At 32.4% G+C, this 23,265-nt stretch overlaps 4 protein-coding genes across 4 annotated transcripts in view; 2 read left to right on the top strand and 2 right to left on the bottom strand.

The window, feature by feature from the left end:
- Window positions 1-3,822, bottom strand: part of TRIADDRAFT_50379 (uncharacterized protein) — a gene marked incomplete at both ends in the record, with an annotated part of 6,681 nt that extends 2,859 nt beyond the window's left edge. The window contains 11 exons of the mRNA XM_002113220.1: window positions 47-142; window positions 245-341; window positions 442-565; window positions 741-803; window positions 882-935; window positions 1,066-1,182; window positions 1,258-1,371; window positions 1,499-1,561; window positions 1,767-1,844; window positions 2,929-3,028; window positions 3,818-3,822. Of these exons, the coding sequence (XP_002113256.1) occupies window positions 47-142; window positions 245-341; window positions 442-565; window positions 741-803; window positions 882-935; window positions 1,066-1,182; window positions 1,258-1,371; window positions 1,499-1,561; window positions 1,767-1,844; window positions 2,929-3,028; window positions 3,818-3,822 (911 nt within the window). The remainder of the gene's footprint in view (window positions 1-46; window positions 143-244; window positions 342-441; window positions 566-740; window positions 804-881; window positions 936-1,065; window positions 1,183-1,257; window positions 1,372-1,498; window positions 1,562-1,766; window positions 1,845-2,928; window positions 3,029-3,817) is intronic.
- Window positions 3,823-4,864: 1,042 nt separating this feature from the next.
- TRIADDRAFT_57218 (uncharacterized protein) lies at window positions 4,865-10,836 on the top strand (the record flags this gene model as incomplete). Its single annotated transcript, XM_002113577.1, has 20 exons — window positions 4,865-6,016; window positions 6,135-6,165; window positions 6,256-6,394; window positions 6,534-6,589; window positions 7,139-7,223; window positions 7,319-7,436; window positions 7,587-7,659; window positions 7,754-7,828; window positions 7,913-7,970; window positions 8,074-8,167; window positions 8,282-8,348; window positions 8,425-8,459; window positions 9,042-9,162; window positions 9,319-9,403; window positions 9,496-9,557; window positions 9,655-9,763; window positions 9,848-9,964; window positions 10,134-10,211; window positions 10,453-10,592; window positions 10,700-10,836. 20 exons carry the CDS (start codon window positions 4,865-4,867, stop codon window positions 10,834-10,836), a joined length of 2,832 nt encoding a protein of 943 aa, XP_002113613.1.
- Window positions 10,837-11,952: 1,116 nt separating this feature from the next.
- Window positions 11,953-12,909, bottom strand: TRIADDRAFT_26354 (uncharacterized protein; the record flags this gene model as incomplete). Its single annotated transcript, XM_002113219.1, has 1 exon — window positions 11,953-12,909. A coding segment is annotated over one exon (957 nt), but the record flags the coding sequence as incomplete, so codon positions are not given.
- Window positions 12,910-19,422: 6,513 nt separating this feature from the next.
- Window positions 19,423-20,217, top strand: TRIADDRAFT_57216 (uncharacterized protein; the record flags this gene model as incomplete). The annotated part of the gene is made up of 1 exon (XM_002113576.1): window positions 19,423-20,217. The coding sequence occupies one exon, from the start codon at window positions 19,423-19,425 to the stop codon at window positions 20,215-20,217; it is 795 nt and encodes a 264-aa protein (XP_002113612.1).
- Between the last annotated feature and the right edge of the window lie 3,048 nt (window positions 20,218-23,265).

Raw genomic sequence — 23,265 nt, 5'->3', positions numbered from 1 at the left:
CATTTGCAGCTCGAAGTCCTTGAATTAACGACAATCATTAATGTACATTAACAAAGCAATGGTTTTATCCGGTATTAAGTAAATACCTTCAACTAATCTTCGGTATTCTTCTTGAAGTTTCTTTTTATCGGTTTCCTTAATCCTTTATAATATGTTAAGAGATGTATAAAAAATTTGGTTATACACTAATGTCGATAAATACTTTTAACTATTGAACATAGTGATTGCAAGGTAAAAATTTTACTTTTTAACTTTCTTATCCATAACGTCTAAGGCGGTTTGGCATCTATCAATGGTTTTTCTAGATATCTTTACAGTCATAGATTCAATGCAAACGTTATCTAGATGAAGTCGGAAAGATCGAAATTTAAGTTGTAATTTGTTTTAAACGTAGCGATATATTTTGCATTATCTGGTTGCTGTGAAGTCAAAGATAGATACCAATGTTGTGAGCTTCATCGAAGACCACTACAGATTGTTTAGACATTTCCTTAGATACTAAATCGGCAATTTTCGGATCTAGCAAGTAATAATAGCTATACACCACCACATTTGCGTGCAAGATCTATTAAATAATACACTTTAGTACTTTATTACATACTTGTAGTTAACAAATCATTACTAAGATTGAACAATAGATAAAAAATTTTAATTATAACGAACACTACGATATACCGTAATAAATTAAATTTAAATTTGATTAAAACGTCCATATTATAATACGAGTATATTCTATTTACTGAATGCCGAGCAAGAAAATAAGGACACCATCCTTGTTTTGCACCAAAGTCTTTTAAGTCATCCTAAGAAGAATAGAAAAGATTATTTATTACCATTTGATAAGATTTAGTGCAGAAAAGTATACAACTAAGAAATCTTACCAGGTTATAGACTCCAGGAGGTAAAACAGAGTCTCGACCAAATGTATCAAATTTCTATAATGTTATCAGAGAAGCCACATAATTTGATAAATATTTTGTTATATAAATCGCATACAATTATATATAATCATTAACCTAATTTCTTTACTGAATACATGGAAGATTGCAATTAGAAATAATATACCTCAAAAAAGCTGCAAACTTCTACTGATCGATCTTGTTGATGGTTTCTACGTACATAAGATGCAGTTAAACCAAGACATCTGCCATCAACAACCTTACCATCACGTTCTTTGCTGATCTGCAAATGAAATACTAATTACTAATTCCCTCTAAAGTTAGTACATAAAGCAACAGTTTTAGCGTGGTAGCCTACCTCTGGGTGTATACAAAGATTCTTACGAGCACTAAGACCTAGTCCAAGAAATTTCTGTTTTTCTCCGGTTTGTTTCTCGTAGTATTCGAGAAGAATTTTCATTTCTTCCAACGCCTGGAAAGCATATTAAGAATAAAAGTTATTCTTTATGTCCAACAAAATGAATTAGTTGTCCAATTGTACAAGCATTTGAAATTTCACACGTCAAAGAAATGATTGAAAGAACGATTACAAGATTTACCTTCTCAATTTCTGGTACTGTACGTGAACAATATATTAATTTGGTGATATGCAACGGATAAACCTATATCAAGGAAAAATTGAACGCCATTAATACGATCTGAGATTATAGTGATCAAAATTGAGATTCCCTTAAATAAATTTGTAATTCATTAAATTATTACCATACTGTGAAAGTTAGGTTGTGGTCATGTTACGTGAGAAATTGCTAAAATAATGATGTAGAAGTTCTTAACAAGTTGTTGTATATTTACTGAAACAATTTATACCTTTTGATATGCTATAATTAAAGATAATAGGGATATAGTTTTACCAGTCCCTGAAGGCATCTCCAAAGCGCAGTGGCCCTATAATTAGAGTATAGAATTAGTTAAACTAGAGATTTAATTTAAAATTATACTGTATACTGCTATAAATAAGTAATTCTAACATGTAAGGATCTATACCACTTATTATAAAACATTTTGATAGATTATGAAATATTTATAACAACTGCACTATACTGTACTGTATTATGTATATATGATATCACGCTCTTTTTTGTATTAGTGTACGTATTATGTTGTTTTACGTAGTAATGTAACCGAAACTGAATTCCTAAAATGTACGCATGAAATTATAATTACTGCTAGGTATGAGTTACCGCCATCAAGGTGGTGGGCAATGAACTAGTATTTATAATTTAAATATTAGAAATAAATATTGGCATTAAAGAGACCACTTTGCATAGTAAGGATAGAGAGTTGCATAGCGAATTAACAGGATTTGAAAATGGTTAACATACGAAATATATACAGTAGTTGATAGTAATAGAATTTCTATAAACATATTACAAAAGTAAAAATAATTACTGTATACACGTTTTAACATTAAATTGTAAGCATTGGATTCCTAGAGTAGTTATTTTAATATGTATTTTTATAGTAAAACTTTTGTTTTATAACTTTACCAGACGATGAAGGTCGCATGATGTAAAAATAAACATAGTTTAAGTAGCACAATGCTTCTACCAAGATCTGAATCCAATCATAAAGCTAGATAACAGTACATGGATGCTACAATGAAAAAGATATACTTGTAGCATCCATTACAATATCCCTTTTAGGGATATTTTTTCGTTAACTTTCGCTGCTAATTATTAAGTTACAATCATACCCTATTCTGATCCTTTATTTCAATATCAAATCAGATCGTAATGGTGACATAATTCGATGATATATAAGTAAATACTAGTGTCAAATTATTGCAGTGATATGATTTAAATTTTTAGCTACTTTTCTTCCTATTGCTACCATTTATATGTCTAAATGGTTTTATTGGTTGCAACTTTATCTTGAGAGTTTAATATATTGAAGTAGTTGATGATGAGTTCAGTTAGCATAATGAATGTTTAGTGTAATATTATGATAGATAATAGTAAACAATATTAACCTTTGCATCAAGAGCTCGCTTGAGCTCACACATATATGAGTATTGTTCAGGATAGATATAATCATAGGGAAAATAGACCAATAAGCCATCAATATTCAACCTGTAATAGATTTTATTAACAAATTTAGCACAAAATACATATATCGGTATTTGACTGATATCATTATAAGCTTATCAAAAGTCGTGGACATGCATTACTTTTAGGAGATTCTATATAACTTATTTAGTGTAAAGGAATTTATCATTCAGATTGCTAGCGTATTTTCCGCCTGTAATTAATTATTGTAATGGTATGATGGATTAGTAAGTTGATATCAAACGTTCGCAATAGTATTCTAACTGTAGTAGTAGATTAAGTTAATATTAATTAGTTACTGATGAACACTACACTTGACTTTTTTCTGACCTGCAATCCTATTCCTACTATGATTGTTAATAGAGAGGATCTCTAATTTTTACTGTAGCAGTAGACTATATGACAAATGGTAGACTAGAAATTCTGCATGTTAGTACTGGTCTGTAATTGCAGAAACTATTTTGATGCTACAACTGGCAATTATCCTTCAGCAGCTATTTCATTTAATGCAGCTATGCACGCTTCCAGCATAGCAAAGATTCTCTATTGATTGGCTACTTGTAACAATTGCACGTACTATTCTTCAGATTACAATTTTTAAATATCAATACGGTTATGGCAATCATCCTATTAACGATAATGGTTTGCTATGCACTAATATTAGAGTCCGTAAATGATGCTATTGCCTCGTGGAATTGAATTCTATTGATAATAACCATGACAGTATCGTTCTGTAGCAAACAATTGTAAATACCCATACATCTCGTCTTAACACTATATCATAAATACGTTGAATTCGTGATTCTTGCTTACTTCATGATATAAATTTAGCCTAATCTTTGACGTTTTGAGGGCTGAATTGGAAAACTAGACAAATCGCTGCTGTGTAACGTTGAATATCCGGTGAAATATTGGCAGTTATTGATGTAATTTTGCATTTAGACCTGGGCCATCAGCAGCTATCAAGCTTCCAGCCAGTATACCACTAATAACACCAGGGTAGTGGTGAGATACTGTAGTCATACAGAACAGTACAAGAGTTACTGGAAGACCTTGACCAAGTTGGTAATGTGTACTGTCCACTCACAGTGTACAGTGTACAATAGGCCGGACTGAAGACTGTAAAATACATACCGTACACTGTACACTGTACTGTACACTGTACTGTACAGTACATACCTGGTATCACCCGCTTACAGTCATTACTGTACCGTGCTGTACTGTACACTGTACAGTCACGTGGCTGAACAATCGGACTTCGAGCTGAAATTTTGCTCTGTGGCCACCCCTAGAGACTGCAGCGCACACTTGAAATTACTCTGATCGAATTAATTATTGGAAGGATTAATTAATTCATGATCTCCTATCGATTTATGTCATGTAAGTTGAAGTAACTGCTAATATTTATAGCAATCTTAAGATTAATCGTAGTGTATAGCGTATACGTACAGTACTACAGTAGGATATAGATCAACTTGGGATTCCTCGGGACAAGCTTGTGGCTTGATCGAAGAAAGAGCAATTGACTGTACTCTAACATTTGCGAGCTCAAGCTGGATGAGGAGCTTGTCAGGTATGATGATTTTATTATACCAGTAATACAATAATTAAGATCTTACTTAATGTTGGCCAGTTTATATGGGCTCACCGGATCAACTTATTTCCAAATTATACTAGGGTTGTGAAGCCTGAGAATGCTTTTCATGTTGTTGGAATAGCCTGGTGACAGCTTAAAATTAGCAAAAAGACTTCAAATATCCTTGATTCTACCAATACCAGTGGATACGTACCTATCCGAAATCGGCTAATTGCCAATTTTACGCGCCCTGCATAGTGTAGCACAAATTATAACCATTCACCATGGCAACATTTCAGTTGGTAATCATTCCTACTTCTCATGTCTCTAGCCATCCTCTTCATGTTGGCTTAACTTCAAAAGGACGTCAAAAAATTACCGGAGGTCAAGATGATGTTAAATTTATTATTGTCAGTTTAAGCCAATCTGATCGATATCATCAACCTCCTTACCTCTACACAACAAGCTACTTAGTTAATTTAAACTATATATCTGACTTGGATATTAAGTTACAAGACTATCAATACCACTCATGCTTGTTTGTGACTGATTTTTTTCTCAATCATTATAATATCAATAGAGAAAAATCTGTAGTACTGCAATCTGTTCAACCTCTACCATTGCAAAAGGTAATCTTAACCACTTCACATGAACACACCTACGATATCATTATTAACAGCGATTTCTTGTCCAGCCTACTCGAAGTTTTAAGATCTTATCGTGTTTTAGTTCGGAAAAATGATGTTCTACTTGCACCAGTAATAGAAAATGATGAATTAAGTATTACTACGGGTGGTCATCATGTTTATCTTAATATTAAATGCTTAGATTGTCAGCCCTTTGTACAAGGCTTATTAACACCTCAAACTGAAATTGTAATTGTCAATGCAACGAATACAGCTTCATCATCGGTGCCTTCACATGGACAAGACTATCTTCAAGTGGATACTTTGAATGATGCTGTCAATCATCAAGATGATGATGGTAATACTCTGATGATTTCTCAATTTCTATCAAATTCTCCTGTCAAACCTATAAAGACTATAAAGCGCATCACCAGTGATGATCCTCTTAAAACAAATCAACTTATAGTGAAATTGCTGCTAAAGCCTATCTCCAAGAAGAGAAGATCCAATTTAAAATTAATTCCTGATGATCGATGTAGGATTGGAATAACACTTGACACATTAACGTCATTAAGTTTATTTGATTGTAGCTGGATCAAAATTAGTGTGTCAAGATCTAGCAAAACTAGTTTTACAAAAGAAGGTAATGATAAAATATGGAGGCTTGTACAGTTAGTTGCCATAGAAAACGATAATCAACATCTTTCCTATACCAATGGAACCGTATATGTATCTCCACTCCTCCTGTTTAATCTGCTACCTAATCCAATGGATATGACAGATATCAATCTATTAACTGCTGAGTTACAGGTAAACTTATCGCAAGTAAAGTACTTAATCGTTGTACAGTTGTAACTATTATACTAGTGACCTTATTAAATATTATTTCTATTCCTAAATATTTATAAAATCCATTAAAATCATTCAGATACCAAATAATGATGAACTTGTAGCAGAAGGTAATCTATAAAGTAAAAGCTGCAAACTATATTATTATATTCGGATTATTGGGTTGTTAACTTTGAACAATTGATATGTTTTATTTACAGATATTAATAAAGATCTTCGATATGTTAGTCAATCGTTATGTTGCCAAGGCTATCCACCCTATGCAAAATCAATTCACTTATCAGTTGTTATGTCCCCAATGGTTACTTCTAGTACAGCGTTTGTTGACATCCTCACACGGTATTTTAATCAATCTAGGTGAGTGAATGGATTTTACCATTCATTATATAATTAATTGTTAATTACTTGTGTGCCACTACTGATTCACTATACTATACGTTTGTATGTCGTAACATCTATTTTAAACTCACTTTAATAGAGTTATTGCTCAAGGGGATCTGATATGCGTCAAAGCAGAAGGAAGAGGGTTAAAAGGTAAATTTCTAAGCTATTAATTATTAAATGGGGTAAAAGCAGTTGAAAAATGATTTATTTGTGTCTTTGTTATATGCTAGACTCAGAATCTACGCAAAATTTAACCGTCATTGAAAAGTAAATACTGCAAAAGTATCACGATGTCCTATGTATAATAAGCAATAATTTTGTCTATGTTGCACCTTGGATTAAAAATGTTTTGTGTATTTTCGCCAGGGACAGTACTATATTTTTTAAAATAAATAAAATTACCGGCTCACGCAATTCAACTTGTTACTACGCTAATACAACATATACATCAGTATATCAGGTAATATAAACAAAATTGATGCAATACGTAAATAAATTGATCTAAATTACAACTTCAGTGACTTTTGCAATTTTTATAATTTGCCAGGAAGCAGCTTGTCATAGCTATGTTCCAGTGATCATGGATTCCTTTTTAGGTATTAACTATTAATTAACTCATTATTAAGATATAAAAAACTTTATTTTTTATTGTATCTTAGCATTTTTTAAAGCTAGCTGAGATTGCTCTACTTGATTTAGGAATTCCAACATGTTCATATATTTCGGGCTTGGAGAGAGTGTATGATCAGTTACAAAGCGTAATCTTGCCCCATTTACTCCCTAAGTAAGAGACTGCAGAATAATGTGCTATGAAATTATATGATGTGAAGTATTGCATTTACTCAGTGGAATGTAACTTTACCTATTTTTATGATAAAGGTTAAGTACGACTTCCGATATGATTTTACCGTCAATTCTTCTAAATGGGCCACGGTCATGTGGTAAAACAGCAGTAGTCTATAATGTTTGCAAAACATTAAATATCCACCTTGTCGATGTGAGTGTCATTAATTAATTAAGATTATAATTATCCCGACCCTTTCATCTTTATTTTGTCAACTAGATGAAATATCTTCATTAATAGCAATTCTCGCTGCATATCGACTTTCCATCATACGTACATATACAGTATACTTCCTTTAATTAGGTTAATGCATACGACTGCTGCGGCGATACTAGCTCATCTACTGAAGCAAGATTGCAATCTGCAATTAGGCAAGGTACTAAGCCTCTAATCCACAGATATGGTTTTGTAATCTTACCAATAATATCATTTTTCATGAGACTATACTAATTACGGTTACGAAAATTCAGGCATTTCTTGTAGACCAGCGGTAGTACTTTTACGTAATATCGAGACTTTGTTTAAAGGGCCTGCCGGTTTTGCAGGTAGCAAATATATAATGTAATGGGATATAAATGCGGAATGTTATTTATTTCTAAGTGATTTTCTCTTAACAATTAACTTGATAGACCCTCGCATCATAGAAACTCTGAAAGAGTATTTATTTGGGATATCTGAACTTGTCGCGTAAGTTACATCTACCACTTAAGACGTGGTCATTGATTTGTATCATCATCTATTTTACGACCTGTCTATAAAATTGAATTACTGTACTCTCTTCAACTGATAGAGATTATCCCCTAGTTTTCATTGCAACATCTTCGAATCCAAAGGATATACCAGCACAAGTTTTCGGATATTTCTTACATGAAGTCAATGTAGAGGTATCATTTGATACTGCTCAAAAAGGGCAAATTACATTGATAAGATTGTGCACTTTGTAATTGCTTTTATATTTACATGTCATGGCTTAAAATAGTCTGCTTAAATGTTATTAGTCACCCACTGAAGAAGAAAGATTAAGAATGCTAATAGAGCTTACATCCGAAATAACCTTAAAAGAAGGTAGGCTACTCTTATTGTTCAATAGCTATTCAACAAGTGAATTAATAATTTTTTATATTGCTTACTCAATCTGCAGATGTTGATCTAACGTATATAGCAAAGAGAACGGCGGTAAGAAAATTATAGGTTCAATTATCGTATATAAGCTGTGCTATTAGGTAAATGTGCAGACATGAATCTTTAGGGAATGGTCCTAGGAAATCTAAACAGACTTTTATGTCATTGCAAACAAATGGCTCATAAGCGGATTTTGAATTATTGGTATAAATGAATATGCTCTAACTATTGTCTATGTTATTAATATTGACTTTTTAACAATGAAGCCATCCTTTGGGCATTATATTATATTAATCAGTATCCGAATTAAAGATTAGTATAGATTAATTATAATCATTTACTAATATATCATATCAATACTACAGTGATGCAGATAATAAACAGAACGGAAACTTAAGAGATCTCCTAAAATTGGATGCGTTATTGAATGTGAGAAAGTCATATAAAGTACAAGTTAATGTTATTACAGCCGGATCACAATTGGAGTTATCAGATTTTGAGCAATCATTGGACTTTATGCAGTCAATACATTCCGATGCTATTGGTGCTCCCAAGGTTTTTGAGTTGTCGCATGATTAGTATACGCTCGATACTGAAGATTGAGTTACCTTCTTTAACATTTTCATACTCTTACAGATTCCAGGTGTTACTTGGGAAGATGTAGGAGGTCTTGCAAACGCAAAAGCAGAAATTCTAGATACCATACAATTGCCCTTGCAACATCCAGAACTTTTAGCTGCTGGTTTAAGACGATCAGGTTAAAGATCTTGCATGTAATTTACATTACGGACATTGTCTTCAGTTACCCTAAACTATCGATATGGCTCTTCTTTAATAAGTTTAAGCTGTAATCAATGAATATGACTTTGCAAACAGGGCAGAACTTTATTACAATTTTTATTATGTTTGCTAGGGTTATTATTTTATGGGCCACCAGGAACTGGAAAAACGTTATTAGCTAAAGCGGTTGCTACTGAATGTTCTTTGAATTTTTTAAGGTTTATACATTTAATAATTTCTCTTCTGTGCTATCGGTAAAGTTTGTATGTAGAGAAGCCCATCATTACTTTTTAATTATATTGTTCGATAGTGTTAAGGGTCCAGAACTTATTAATATGTATGTTGGACAGAGTGAAGAAAATGTTCGCGCAGGTATTTCAAGTTATTGTATCTACAGTATTAGATAATGTAGTGTATATAGCTGAAACTGTCGAAGGGCTCTTGACTAATTTGATGTAATTTTTTAAAGTTTTCGAGAAAGCAAGAAATGCTAGCCCTTGTGTTATCTTCTTTGATGAATTGGATTCGTTAGCTCCAAATCGTGGAAAAAGTGGCGATTCTGGAGGAGTTATGGATAGGTACTATATTACTTTTATTAGTATTTAAAGTATGCGCAGGATAATCTCAAAATAGCTAAAGGCATAATAATTTACACATTGTAGGGTTGTTTCGCAATTACTAGCTGAGCTGGATGGTCTTAATACGGCTGCTGACGTCTTTGCTATTGGTGCTACTAATAGACCTGATCTAATTGATCCTGCATTGCTACGACCTGGAAGGTTCTTGAATAATATAGTTGATAAACGATTGATACTGAATTATAGAAAGTTTATGTGGTTATTCTATCGTTCTAGCTCTAATAGAGTTGAGCAAAACATTTATTTTTATACTTTTACAAACAACTTATTGGTAATTAACTGAAATATCTTCGTACTATATCAAATTTAGATTTGATAAATTAGTTTATCTTGGTGTTAGCGAGGACCACGAATCACAGTTAAAAATCTTACAAGCTTTAACAAGGAAGTAAGTCTACTCCTACTCAATGAAATAGATTTACTCGTGTTCTTCTAGTTAGTTAGTTAGTAGTTAAATTCTAACAACCCAATTTATCATTTCATAGGATAATTCATCATCTTAAAATAATTTGTCCACTAGTTTACGCATATAACAAGCTGTAAAATTTCATACTGTAGATGAAGAGGTAATTGATACCGAAAGATATTTAAAATCGTCTAAGATAATTATAATGTTGCTGACTGTATAGGTTTAACTTACATCAAGAATTTAGCTTACAAGAATTCGTAAAGCAATGTCCTTTTAATTTGACTGGTGCTGATTTTTATGCACTTTGCTCCGACGCCATGTTTAATGCAATTAAAAGGCGTATTAACGATATTGAAATAGGTAAGAAAATCCTATAATATCGTTTTAGAGTGATTGTCTTGTACGGTACATTTGTTACTGTGTTTAGCTATCTTAAATCGATTTCTTTCCCATTTGTTTCCTGTAAGGTTTAAGCGGTGATGATGAAGTCGTAGTTACTGGAATGGATTTCAATAATGCCTTGACTAGTATCACTCCTTCTATATCTGTGGGAGAGTTGAAGCGTTATCGCCAAATTCAAAACAACTACAAATATGCTAAATAAAGTCATGAAGTTATTGTTCATGAATGATAAAGTAGATTTGATAGATAACATCAAGTAATCGTCATAACAATGGACTAATTCCAAATATACTATCGTAATTCTAATCGCTGGCTGAATTCTATCTTTCATGATACATTAAGTTGATAAATTAAATTTTAATTTAAAGGGTATGGTTGCTGATATTGATCAATATTTTTAGCGCCATAGCGCACGGAATGATATACGTAATTAATGATAATAGGACTGTGCAATATGCATAGCACGGCAAAATGATCTATGTGAAATTTAAAGCCGTAGTTATCCATGCCAATCATCAATATGAGAAGTTTCGAGAAAATTTTTCACCATCGCTGTGAGCTTCCGTATTTAATTTATTTAATGATGTAAAATATTACTACATATTTTCCGAACCAAATCGATTAACAAGACTCATAATTACAAAGCATTTTAATTTGTTATAAGCTGTACAAATTATATAGATTTACACAATATGCGTAATTATCTTACTTCTACCACGAGCAATATCCACAAATTACTTACTAATAGAATAAAATGGTACACTAGCGTGAAGTACAAACATAATATTATAAGTTTCAGTTGGTATGATCGATAACATGATGGTATACGTGTATCAAATCAGATTTCAATCATTTCCATTTTGAAAGTTAACAACGTAGTCGTATACTGTACAATTTAGGAGTTATAATGTATCAGGACGGCAGTACTTATTATAATTATCGAAGCTGAGTCCAATAATAATCAAGAGAAAAAAAGTTTCAACTGACTTCGGGCTTTAAGTGAATTTATATAGATTAAGCAACACAAGTGATAATTATCATTCAGAAAGTTTCATTTGTATCCAAAAAATATTAATTACAATAAATATAATTGGTTATTTCAATACTCCTGAAAAATCACCGCATAAATTATCATATATATATTTAGACTTGTTGCATACAGGTTCTGGAATAATAATATAATTATAAGTAATAAATTAATATTGTACGCATGCAGATTAGGATGATAAATACAATAACAATCGTATCATTATGTTACCACGCGATTGTAACGTTAGACTACATACTTTAGTCCACAAATATACAACATTCGGCAAGTTTAGAGCCTCAGTTGTTCTAGCTCGCCTACATCTATCAGTGGTGGTACAGGTAGAGGATTACCTTCTTCATCTGCAGAAAGTAATTTGAAGAAACCATTGGCAACAAATTCTCTCTGACCGGTACTTAGATCTTCAGCTATTGCCGCAATTTCAAGATTAAGCGAATGCTTGGATGTTGACGAGATTTTGGCAACTGCTGTTAGCAAGGAATCAATACGTACTGGATGATGAAAGTTGATAGAATCAATACACAAAGTTTTGCAAGCATTATCACAATGCTTAGACGCTGCCATAACTGCTGTTGTATCCATTAATTCTATGATCGGCGATGCAGTAGCGAATCCGAGAGCACTACAGTCTGAAGTTTGAACCATGCGATCTAACGACATTTGTGATGATTGAACGCAATGCTTTGGGACATTCTTATAATCAATATTTGTATTCCAATCTTCATATAACCTTGCAGGAAACTTATAATCTAAGTAGAGTTGATAATCCATGGATCGCTTTTCTCGTTGTAATTGATATCTTTCATGGCCTTTATCTTCATCTTCTGCGCATTCATAATATAATGGAGGCAATTGCATAACTCGAACTCTCCTATCCTTCATTACTTCAGCAGCCACATACCATATTGAAACGCTATTTGCTAATCGTCGTTCATGGGTCGATAAATCTTCTGCATAAACGTCAACTTGGACTTCAAGAGAATGTTGTGAAACATAATTGACCCTTGCATGTAGATGAACATAATCTTCAGGAAGTAAATGTTGTCGAAAATTCAATTTATCAATACCGGCTAAAATACCAAATTTGGTAGTCAACCCTGGAGAAATATCGCCCATCCAATATCTACGTACAGCAACTTGCCCAACTTCCTCAATCATTTTAAGAACTTCACCGTTACGTACATATCCAGTTATGTCGACATAACGTGGCTCAATAAAGCGTTTTAAAATGGTTGGTATAGCAAAGCGAGTAAAATTTGCTTGACATTGCAATGATGCAGTTGTATTTAGGTAGCGATTATTCTAAAAAAGAAAATTGATATAATGTAATCAAATAGTATTCCCATATAATGATTCGATAAGATTAATTGCTTATTTATTATTATTCCTGGCGTAATAAATAAGTAAAATTATAAATTATTGTCATATAACAATATGGAGTCGATTAGATATTCTATAAAATGCGTAAGTGTCAACTAAAAAAATAATCAATACTGTACGATGGCACTAGCCGATTGTTCAACATGCGACATTTAGCCGTAATGTACATATCCCTTATATTCGTAGTCATTTTGAAAAAACTTTGATGAATATATATTGATCATTTACGAGATGCGTTAAATTCATTACTTAAGGATTATTGAGTGCAGTTGTATTAATTGCATTTACAAAACTCTTTCAAATTTTATGCTGTATAATTCCCCCAGGCAATATTAGTAGCTAAACTTCATTATTGGGGAAGGGGTTATACATCAGACAGGCTACGCCGTATCGAAATGATATGCAGATTAAAAGGTATTCTTCGCGAGCTCTAGTTCCGTACTACTGGGTAGTATAGATCATCGTTGTTAAATGGTAAATATAGCAACCGCTAAATCAACACAGACTGAATTTGTATGACTCATAAAATATTCATTTGGCATATTTTCAGCATTATTCATTCTTTTGGAGTGCTTGTTATTGCCATGTTTTAAGAACAGAAAATAAGTAGTGGATTGGCTTTGAATCAAATACAACATGCTTATGTGCTATTGTACTCTGCCGATTTGCATGTACAGTATAGCCAAACATGTCAATCGTTAGGATTTGATTACTAGCGAAAGAATTGAGTTTATCAAATCCTTAGAATTGTGATGTTGAAGTTATACTATCCTAAAATGAAATTGAAAACTTTATTGCCATTAGTTATTTGCGTAGTATGGCAGATGTTGTTGAAGTGTCCACAATAGCCATAGGGGCAGGGCAGAGGTAAGGTCAAGGACTAAACGACTTACTTAGTATAATAATAGTATTAATACCTAAACATGCCGTTGATGACTATACAAGTAACTAAGCTGAATGGATGTCATGAAGTGGAGTGGCACCGCCAGGAACGTACTGTACTCCCGCCACTGTGGCGTAGTAAACAAATTGTGTAGTGCCCGGTAGTAAAGAAGAGAAAAACGTCATCAAAAATAAACCGGTAGTTAAAAACTTTAAAAATAACTGGAAATCCTCTTCGTTATTACTGCTATGAATTAGCTATATTGCGTAGTCTGGGTCTCTCCATCAATTACAGCAAATTGAGCGAAATGTAGAACGGTACGACTATTGCCAACGGCATAAAATGCTATGAAAATTGTAATAAAACTACAGTACAAAAGTGCTTTTTCTTTCATATTTACTGTATAAATACTATTATAGTATTTCAGAGTGAACGTTATTTTGAAGAACACAACCTTTAACCATATGCTCCATTTCGGGCAATTAAATTAAGTAGAATCTTGATAGAATCACTTTATGGGTTAACTACATACTTTCTGTTCAGTGTAGGATTTAATATACCGTAGTATACAATAAGAAAAAGTCACTGATAAAACAAAATTAAGTAAAAAAAACAGGAATGAAAGAAATATAGCTACTCTAACGGCAAATGATCGTACCGCTAAAGAATAGATTGTTTCATTGTATAGTAATATGCACTGGTAAAATTGGTCGAAAAACAGTAAACACTGTTGAAACGGTGCATTTCTATCAGATATAATGGTACACTTTGAAATAAGACTACTATCAATGTTTTGCTCGATTTATCCCATAGGAAGTTGACTACGTGAAAGACTATCATCGACCGATTACCAACCGTTCGAGAAATAGAGTCTTATATTGCCAGTATCCTATCGTATTCGATTAAGCTTTATAAAAAGAATTACTTGAAAACGATCGATAACTATCGTACAGTTGATGAAGAATACAGATGTTAGTATTCGTCATCTGTTTCCTACGACGATTTGTATAAGAAGTTGAAAATGTAGACAACGTATATTATGGCGTCATTAACAATGAATCAATTTGTTTACGATCTCTTTTAATTCGAAGACGGGGTTAGATCATTTTTTTTCCATATCTTGGCTTACCTTAGAAAGGATTCCAGTTAGTTTACTGGTAGGTTTCGGCAAAGAAATCAAGCCAGCTAGCAATCTACGGCTGACGTTCATGTTCGTTATAACAGTAAATACGGTGACAGACTTTCAATTGATGTTCAAAGCTAAAAAGTGAGAAATAAAAGCAGACTCACAGAGTCACAGTATAAATTGGATTGATGACACCGGCCGGAATCTACTCTAACTAGAAAAACAAAACTTGTAGTAGGGTAATATAATGACCGTACTGTGGATTCTCTAGTTATATTCTAATGGAATTCGATTGTAGCATATTTACGTTGATTATATTATATTTAGTATACAAATATATTTGTAATATGCACTCAACTAGAGTATTGTTCCACTTAATTATTCAACCGTCGAAGAAAAGAATTGATTAATTATTTCCAAGAAAGAGAAGAAACGCAACGCCAATAGACTGCGCCTGTACCTTTTCTGAAATCAGTAAGTGATCAACGCAATCATAATCTGAGTCATCATACTAGGCCAAGGGATTTTTTTAGCTTTTTCTTGTACAAGTCCTTGACTAGACCAATTCAAAGATCAGCCAAATAAAAGATTTGATAAATAAGGTGCAAACCCTATGACTTCCCATGCTACCACTAAACAATATAAAAACTAAGTCAATAATTTCTATTGATTGATCGTACAATCAAGCCTTGTTGAACTTAAAATCGTTTTCTGTATTGATGATCAAAGGTGCCATTGAAATTCAGCAACGCTGATCGTGTTTTGTTTTGCTTACCGACTAGTTTTAGGCATTTCGTTTATAATCCTACTTTTATTGTTGCAACCCAACTGCTGACAACATTCAGCCAGTAGGATGGATTATGTTTTATGTAAAATTCTTTTATTAATTCTAATTTAATGTAACGTCTACAAGATTAACGAACTTCAGTAGCTGTTGACGTTTGTGTGCTAATTACTGTAGAAAGTTATACTGTAGTTACTAGTAAGATGGTACAAGATGTTTTTGTCTGTTGTATATAAGGAAGGTCTTTCTATAATTGTTAATCCTCATCCTCTGCTAATATTGGCCTCCTAATAAATTGCAATAAAAACTACTACTATCCACTGATATTTTAACTGGATTTGAATTTTACTATTTTATTTATTAATTCTAATTGAATTCTACTTGATGATAATTTACGATAGAGTCGTGACCTTCCCAGTCCAATTTTAAACATTTATGGTCTTTATTAACAGGCAACAGATAGTCGTTAAATAACAATTACTGCTGTTAATAATTTCACCCAAGAGTATTCATGAAAGGTAAATTTACCTTTGTATCCAGATACTAACAAGATAACAATTATTTAAGATAGAATTTAGAATTTTTGCCTTCCTTGAAATGATGCTATGTGATAGGCAATATATGAAAATATAATTTAATCTGTAATATCGAGCCCAAAATAGTTCATTTGATATATCCAAGCTGCAATAATGAAATTGCTGGCTCACAGCGAAAGTAAGAGTTATAGGTAATATACTTATGGTATTATTGTATAATACCAAGTACAATATTGACTAACTTTCTTGTCTCTGCCTACGTATTAATTACAATGTTCATATTACTATATTACTTTAATTGCTATCTAGTTATTCTTTATCGAGACTTACCGTACTTTGACGATACATACCGGTATAAATAGTATTATAATGTTTTCTTAACAGTAATTCTGAAAACATAATATGATCGACACTACTTACACGGCACAATGATGCTACGACAAGCATGCATAAAAAATAATAAAATTAATTTAACTTCCCGTAATTTATTTATTAACTCTAAAAAATAGCTATCATCCAGTAATCACATAAAAAGAAAAGTAAATGTGTAGAAATAGATATGCATGCAAGATGAATCTCTATAGCTGCCCATATGCTGTTGTAAATGAAGTTTAGACTACTGTGACTAATTTTATGTCAATTATAACATCACATAGCCAGCGGAGTTATTAGAAATTCCTAATTTATGACAAAGGTAAAGCCAATATTTATTTATTAAACATTTCCTGTAATTTTTTTGATGTATTACCGGTTCCAGTGGGTTGCTATTAATAATTTTTACCTATTTACGCTATAGTAGCAGAAGAGAATGGTTGGTTACCTGGACCTGCGTACAAAGCAACAAGTCTGTAGTCACTTGATACTATACTGTAAATAAACTCTGTAAATCATTATACTCTGTACCCGTATACAGTACACAGTATCTAATTGTACAGTACTGCAAATATGCCTTTCAATTACAGGAAAAAATCTTTTGCGCATAGGATTACAAGATTAGATTTTGTTTAGCCACTGTGCGTCACTATTTTGCATTACATATCAAGAATAAGAGTAATATCATTTTATTTTGTCCATCTATCCCTAAACTAGCAATTCTACTATTAAAGTCGCTGTTAGAATACTTCCGACAACTATGGGTGAATACCTCATATTTGATAATACAACGAGAGTTGGTTAAAGAGGTTTTCTGTGATGTGAGCAATCATGATGGGACATTATGTGTTTCTTTTTAGCATGTTATCTTACGATAGTCTTGGTAAAATATATGCTGCATCATGAACATATTGAAATTTAAAAATCGCCGCATTATAGCTTATGCGTGAAATTTTTTTAGCTGTCTTGGATGCTATGATACGAATACTGTGAGAATATAGAGCATGTACTTGCAGTATACGGCTGATGTGGAAATTATGCCCTTGACGAAATATACCGTGCTCTATAGCATAGAAAATATTGAAAGTCAGTCATGGTAGATAGTTACAGAAGTTTATGTGTACGCAATACGTATTTATATCTGTAAGCCTTTGACATTATACAGTAAAGAAATCGAAAGTTGCATGTAACGCGCAAGATATTTTATTAATCTTGACATAAGTATTAAGGTTAAGGTCATGCAGAGATATTAAGTGTCGATCGTGTTATATGCAGCAACTTATAAGCTGGCAATTTTATCGATTGCAGCTTTAGACTGCTTAAGTGCTGGTATAATTTCATCTGTTTAGCATAAAAGTCGTTAGCAAAATATATAACTTGATATTACTAATAATCAATTGATCACAATGCAACATGTACAATTATACATAGTATATCTGACTGTAATTGTACTCACATGCAATTTTACTATCTTTATTACTGTTTTGATGGAATTTAGTAGAATTATCGAATGTCGATTACGGCAAGGATAACTAAACTAAGTTTTCTATAGAAAAAAAAAATCGAGCTTACTAGTTCCTGATTAGAATATACGCTAGCTTGCATATTTGCCTATTTATGCATACTGAGTGTAATTAATCTTTTAATACTTATTGTAAACAGCATGGCATAGAAAATATCAAGTATTAATTACAATGTATAACTGTTTGTACGCATGAAAAATTACAATTTGATGAGATATGATCTATACAGCAGTTTTATAAAAATGAAAAAATTGATTAAAAATGCAAATTTAGGATACAGCTGACAGTACATTTTTATTCATAATAGGATATTTCAATTGGAAACAAACTAACTAATTTCTAGTTTACATTTGGTATAACTGAATTTATTTTAAATCAAGGCATTATTAATTATTTTATTATACTGTATGTCCACATGTTTAAGCTGTTGCTGTAGTGTTTGTAACGTGCTCGCAGTTTCATATCGAATTAGTCAGCAATGCGATCCAAATAAATTATTCGCGTTCTGGTACTTGTGATAGAATTAAAGACGCGATTTGTATACAATTTTCGGTTTGGTACGCGTATATCGATTGATTATATAATTAGTTAATTGCATAACGACAGTATGGTCATGGTTGCTAAATTCAATGAACTACAAATTCAATTTTATTTTATTTTATGCTATCTTGTTTTGCTTATATACTAATTACCATTGTTCATGCCTGGATAAATGTTGCAGATGATCGCAGTTTGTAGTATGAATTAGTAGTGTTGGTAGTTGTATCATAACCAGTTCTAGATAAACGCTGACGACTATAGCTTGGCCAAATGATGCTAGAGGTTCACTGGTGCTAACTTGGAACTAGCTATCCAACTTGTACAGCTACATTATTTCTAGTTGGTGATGATGGTGTACTGTAAACGTTTATTACAAAGAGGATAAGTTAAATGAATGCAACAAGAAATTGTCAATACTCGTAGGTGTAATGATCGCCTAGGTAGAATAACGTCATCAATGTTGCTCAAACTGAATAATCTTCATCTAGTATGCTAAAAAAAATGAGCGCCACAGTTATATAAATGTAGAGGTAGAATATCCCTTGTAGAATAAACTTAAAGTAATTTTTAAATTTGGATGTAATTGTTGTACCTAGATGACTAGTTCTACTGGCTTCCGATTTACGGTTAAAATTGACATAGTCTTGCTAAGAAAGACACTTGAAATGGATCCGTTTAGAATGGCTCGAGGATTTATGATGCCTATTTGGCAAGAAATAGCCGATCATGTTAGCAATAGCTGCAAGATTGCTGTTGATCATCACAAGTGTCGAATTAGGATAGCAAACTTAGTAACTTATGGAAAGCGGAAAACGGATTCTAAATATCGTAGATTATCTGGGTCAACAACAGATCATCGTGAAAGAGACATGTTAGTTCAAAAATTATTAGAACTAAAGAGGTTAAGCGAAAAGAACAAATTACCTTATAGCCACTCAAAGCAGCTTCGATCTAGAGATTCGTTAAATACCTCCACTACTGACATTACCAATATCCCAAATGATGGCAATGCTCCTGAATCAAGTGAATCGGAAATTTCAGTCGATGGCGACACAGAATCTCGATTAAATGATAACAACCGTTTGGAATTATCGACAGGCCCTGACCTAAAAAATTTACAAAGTCAGCTTACCGACATTGTCACGGAGCTTAAGTTAGCCAGAAAAGAAATAAGTTTAAAACAAGACTTTCTGATAAAACTAAAAGAACGGGAAATTGAAGTACAACAGATTAAATTGGAAATGAAGCAAGAACTTCTTAGTGCTAATAATAGACATGAACCATTAAATGTTTTGACTGACTTAATTAAATTATTGAGAGAAGAAGTATCTATCATGAGAGAAGATAGGGTCAAGCTGATGTCTATGGTCATTAAAGGTTTCAATAAATAAACAAATCCTGCATTCATGTTACTAAGTGTTAATCTTGAAATACTATAAGATTACGCTGGCTTGGGTTTGTTCAATTTACAGTAGTTTAGCCCGTAATAGCGTTGCTTGTCTGACGTATGAAGATATCAATGTGTAACGTGATGAATTCTAGTCATGTGCTTAGTTTAGTTAAAATTTGTTATATTGTCGACATACAAGGGCTTACGTTATACTTATTTGCTGATTTATATTACGGTTGTGTATTCAATTGATACATAAAAATATAATGAAAATTGCAATGTTTTATTCCCTGTCTCTTCAATGTATTATCGGAAGATAGCTGAGAAATAAATGGATATTGCTTTCTATAAGTTGTTTAGTATTTGTCCTTTCTCAGTAATCATTCAAATACATCACTATTTTATGACATGCTCTGACAACAGTTAAAAAGAATTTACTGATCCTATGAAAAACGTCAAGCGAAATCACTCACTATCACCGATGTGTAGAATTAATTTCATTACGAATCACAAGCAGCATAAAACAGTTTATTGATATTATATATTAGATAGGCTCAACTTCATTTCGGCTTTCCAGGCTTTATTATGGTTAAGATAGACTCAATCAGGATCTAATTGATACTGTGTAGAAAAGTTTATGCTGGACTGAAACATTACTTTAATATGCTTGCTGGTATTCTCATACATAGGGATAATCTAGTCCAACGGATAAGTCAAGTTTTTAATGGTGTATCTAGAATAAATGGAAGTATGCAATACTCTAAAGTGTACGCTATCGGCTTTAGCAAGAAAACTAGGCCAATTACGAAATTTTGTACCTATCGTCATAGGATGGTTCTGGATAGGCTGTACTTGGTAACATTCTGAATTTCAGACTAGACAGGTATATATACATATAGTGCAATAGATTGAAATAACAAGTGTAAATTTTAACTGAAAATAGCACTTCTATAGATCTACATCGCATGAACAGTATAGGAATACAGCTCGTATTGTTGCGCAGTAATGTTGGAGCACCTGGTACCTGGTGTGCTGACAATACATTTCGCATCTGTATTTACTTCTAATTTAATACAATTTATTTACAACAAATATTAATGCAATGATGGATAAGCTATAATAACATCTACCTTTATTTATTATTTATTCATCTTTAGCTTGCTTAGTGACGTCAAGCGACTACAAATGAAATAAGGATTTCTGCTGCTTTCAATTGAAATCTCTAGTACATTGTAGCGATGTAGGAAACAGGTTGCATCATCATTAATATAACTTATCTAGTATTTACTGTAATTTTCTATGTAGATGTGGTACAAAAGATATAAAGTGTCAAATAGGTATATCAACTACAATTATATCCAGAATCCGAATGTTAATTTTATGAAATATGATATTCTGGTATAAATTGCATGTAATACTTAGCATACATCGTTAGACATATACAAAACTGTATTTGAAGGCAATACGTAGGTTAGATGTAGTACCGTATATCGCAGACTTACAGCTAAAGATTAATTATAGCAGTTGTACTTTAGATTGCACACCGGTCTACAGCATAACTATCACGGAAAGTCCTATAAAGCGATACAATCATTCATATAATTAATTATCAAGTTATTACATAATAGCAGAAAACAGCATCAGTCTGGCAACGTTAAGGTCTATTCTTTTGCTGATAACTCGAGTCGATTGGTATTCTTTCAAATTATCTGTGTTATGTGTCCCTAAAATGGTAATGATGAATGAGTTAACTGTACCTAGTAAACAGTTAACTTTATAAATTTCAGTTTTTGCTTGTAATTCGGCGATGATTTACTTGTATACCAGGGGCAAACGCTTATAGTATCTAGATCAGAATAGTTTAGAACTAGTACTTAAAATGACTAGTACAGTAATACTTTATCGTGTCTGTTTCCATCTTTTTGATTTAAGGGCAGAAACTAGCATCAGTTGCTTTTGCGATTGATTCATTTACTTCCGATACCTTGTTACCTTACGAACGATGGCCATACTGCTCCTGCTCATGAAATCAATCTCATATGAATGCCATAATGCTGTAGTAATGTAATTAATTGCGCTGTAATTGATTATCTTAATTGTTATCTTGTTATGGTTTACTTTTTTTGTATATTGAATCAATTGTTTCAGTTTAAAAACAACATCTGGTCGATATTTGTTAAATTGAGCCTAGTCTGTGCCATTAATCTATAGATGGATGTTGGATTGTATCATATTCTCACCTCGTGAAGAATCACTTCAGTTTGATATTAAAGCGCTTGCTTTTCATATCGATATTATTGGTACTTTTTTGTTGCTAACCTAGTCTAATTTAGGTTGTGCCCTCTAACTTTTATTGCTTTTTTTATAAACATAAAGAGAAAGCATAACTTTAAAATTTTCTATTGTTCAAGATATAATTAATTTTCAAAATTTTCAAGGAGGAGAATAGTCGTAAATCTAAAGTAAGTCTTTCTGTTATTTGCTGTCTTATCTAAACTGTCTTCAAGGAGTCGTTCCTCATGCTATACTGAAATACAACAAGATTAACCTACACTATTGCTATTGCAAAAAATATCATGACACTAGATTAGCATCAAATTATCATCTGTAACTATGACTTGAAAATCTTAATTACCCTAAATGCGAATTATCGCCATCTCAAATGATCATACAAATTAAGTAAAGTACTGTGACTTGCAGCACCTTAACACTTTGCATAGAATCAAATTTTCTCACTCGTGCGATTGGCTTATCGACTAGTGTTTGTGTCATTTAAAATTTTATCGCTTTACACATTACAGTATTATCGTATCTGAATAGAGATTTTACTCAATTTAGTTGCTTCATAGCTCATACTATAAGCGATAGCTTGCAATTAATTATTTATCATCATATATCACGAATCCTTGCGTAGTTGTTGTGATATTGTATCATGCTACGCAAGTCTATGACGCAGATCAATATGATTGAGATAAAAATTGATAATTTGATTATTATTTGTCTGATATTTATGGATGTAGTGATATTCTGTTCATTCAACTACATCGGT

Source organism: Trichoplax adhaerens, genomic scaffold (assembly GCF_000150275.1).
Source record: "Trichoplax adhaerens TRIADscaffold_6 genomic scaffold, whole genome shotgun sequence".
NCBI lineage: Eukaryota > Metazoa > Placozoa > Uniplacotomia > Trichoplacea > Trichoplacidae > Trichoplax > Trichoplax adhaerens.
This window is presented reverse-complemented; position numbering and strand designations above follow the sequence as displayed.